Source organism: Cynoglossus semilaevis, chromosome 10 (genome assembly GCF_000523025.1).
Source record: "Cynoglossus semilaevis isolate Cse_v1.0 chromosome 10, Cse_v1.0, whole genome shotgun sequence".
Classification (NCBI taxonomy): Eukaryota; Metazoa; Chordata; class Actinopteri; order Pleuronectiformes; family Cynoglossidae; genus Cynoglossus; species Cynoglossus semilaevis.
Genome location: NC_024316.1, coordinates 18,922,588 through 18,924,391, shown reverse-complemented (window position 1 = coordinate 18,924,391; position 1,804 = coordinate 18,922,588). Strand labels below are relative to the sequence as shown.

The following is a 1,804-nucleotide window of genomic DNA, read 5'->3' as shown; positions in this document are numbered from 1 at the left end:
GTCATCCATTCATCATCCATCTATCCATCCATCCATCCATCCATTCATCATCCATCCATCATCTATCCATCCATCCATTCATCCATCCATCATTCATCATCCATCCATCCATTCATCCATCCATCCATCCATCCATCATCCATCTATTCATCCATCCATCCATCATCAGTCCGTCCATCATCCGTCCATCATCCATCCATCCATCATCTATCATCCATCGTCCATCATCCATCCATCATCCATCCATTTATCCATCCATCCATTCGTCCATCCATCCAAACATTATGTAACTGTTTCATATATTTTATATATTTGTTTTTTATATATTTTGTGGGTGTGTGTGTTCTGTCAGGCGCGGTTCTCTGGTGCCTGCATGAACCCGGCACGTTCCCTGGGTCCTGCCATCATCATGGGCTTCTGGGAGAACCACTGGGTGAGAGAGAGAACGCCGTCACCCACTCCTGATTGGACTCCACACGTCACACTGTGTCTCACCCTCTCTCTCTCTCTCTCTCTCTCTCTCTCTCTCTCTGATTGGCCGTCCTGCAGGTCTACTGGATCGGACCGGTGCTGGGCGGCGTTCTGGCCGCGGTGTGCCACGAGTTCTTGTTTGCGCGCAGCGCGTCCCGTCAGAAGCTGGTGGCGTGTCTGACCTGTAAAGACATCGGGATCGTGGAGACGGCCAGTATCACGGGGTCGTCCCTGTCCACCGTCACACAGAACGCCACCAGAGGCAAACAGACGAACAGGACGGACAACAACTGAGAACAGGTGGACACACACACACACACACACACACACCCCCGACACCCCCCCGCCCTCACCTGTTACCTGCTGGGACAGTAGACCACAGAGGTAGAATAATAATGAAGAAATATTTTAAAAATTGTAAATTAAAAAAAAATTATTAAAAATAATTGCCGGTCTTTGGGGGCGTCACCAGATTACACACATTTCAACTTTAAAACTACAATTTTTTTGATCTGTTTATAAACCGATCAGATCGAGTTTTATTCTGTTTTGTTTCTGCCTTTGTTCAACCCCTCGTGGACAGAGAGCCGTATCTGAAGTGGCTCCTTTAAAGTCCCAGCGGCCTGTCATCAGCAGCCGTGGAAATCCGAAGGCGCACTTTTGTTTCTTTGAAATCTGCACGTCATTACAAAAGATAATAGAGACTCATTGAAAAACACGCTCCCGTTCTCCTGTGTCCACCGCCTCATTCATTTGAAATGCTAAACGAGCGTCCGTCCGTCCGTCCGTCCGTCCGTCCGTCCTCCTCCACCGCAGGTTCGTGGATGTCATCATTAGTCCGACTTCCCTCTCAGTTCTCAGCCCGTCAGCGTCCGACTCCTCTCTGAACGACTCCCATTCACACATTAATTGAGCTGCGTGCAGCTGTGACGGCTTCAATGACACACCGTCCTCAGTGGGAATGAGCTTTGTCCTCCTGAGTGGACGTGAAGTGTGGCGTGGACGACGCTCCACTTTAATGAAACCTATTGTCAGACTTGTTATTTATGTGATTTTATTGTTAAAATATCCTTCAACCTTACCTTAAAAAAACAAAAAACATGGTTGAAACAGACAGTTTTTAGCCGTTGTAAATGACAAAATGTGTTTGTTTTGTGTTTTGTTCTGTGTTCCGTTTGTGCGGTACATTTTATAATTGCTGTACATGCATCTTGTACAAATAAAACAAAATACATTTGTGTTTTGTGACCACCTCACACAGACTAATTGTGTTTCCTTGTGTTCTCTCCTAACTCTAAGTCTATTAAACACACACACATATATATATATATAT

At 46.0% G+C, this 1,804-nt stretch overlaps 1 protein-coding gene across 7 annotated transcripts in view; it reads left to right on the top strand.

Annotated features, from left to right (window-relative positions):
* LOC103385440 (aquaporin-4) overlaps positions 1-1,784 on the top strand; it is an 8,655-nt gene extending 6,871 nt beyond the window's left edge. For 4 of the 7 annotated variants that reach the window (XR_003050764.1, XR_003050765.1, XR_003050763.1 and 1 more), the window contains 2 exons: positions 353-771; positions 1,055-1,784. Coding sequence is in view for 3 of the 7 variants with exons in the window: in XM_025059024.1 (XP_024914792.1) it covers positions 353-652 (300 nt within the window). In the remaining 4 variants the exon portion in view is untranslated. Of the gene's footprint in view, positions 1-352 lie in introns of all 7 variants that reach the window. The other 3 variants (XM_017036286.2, XM_025059025.1, XM_025059024.1) reach the window with 3 other exon arrangements.
* Positions 1,785-1,804: the final 20 nt, after the last annotated feature.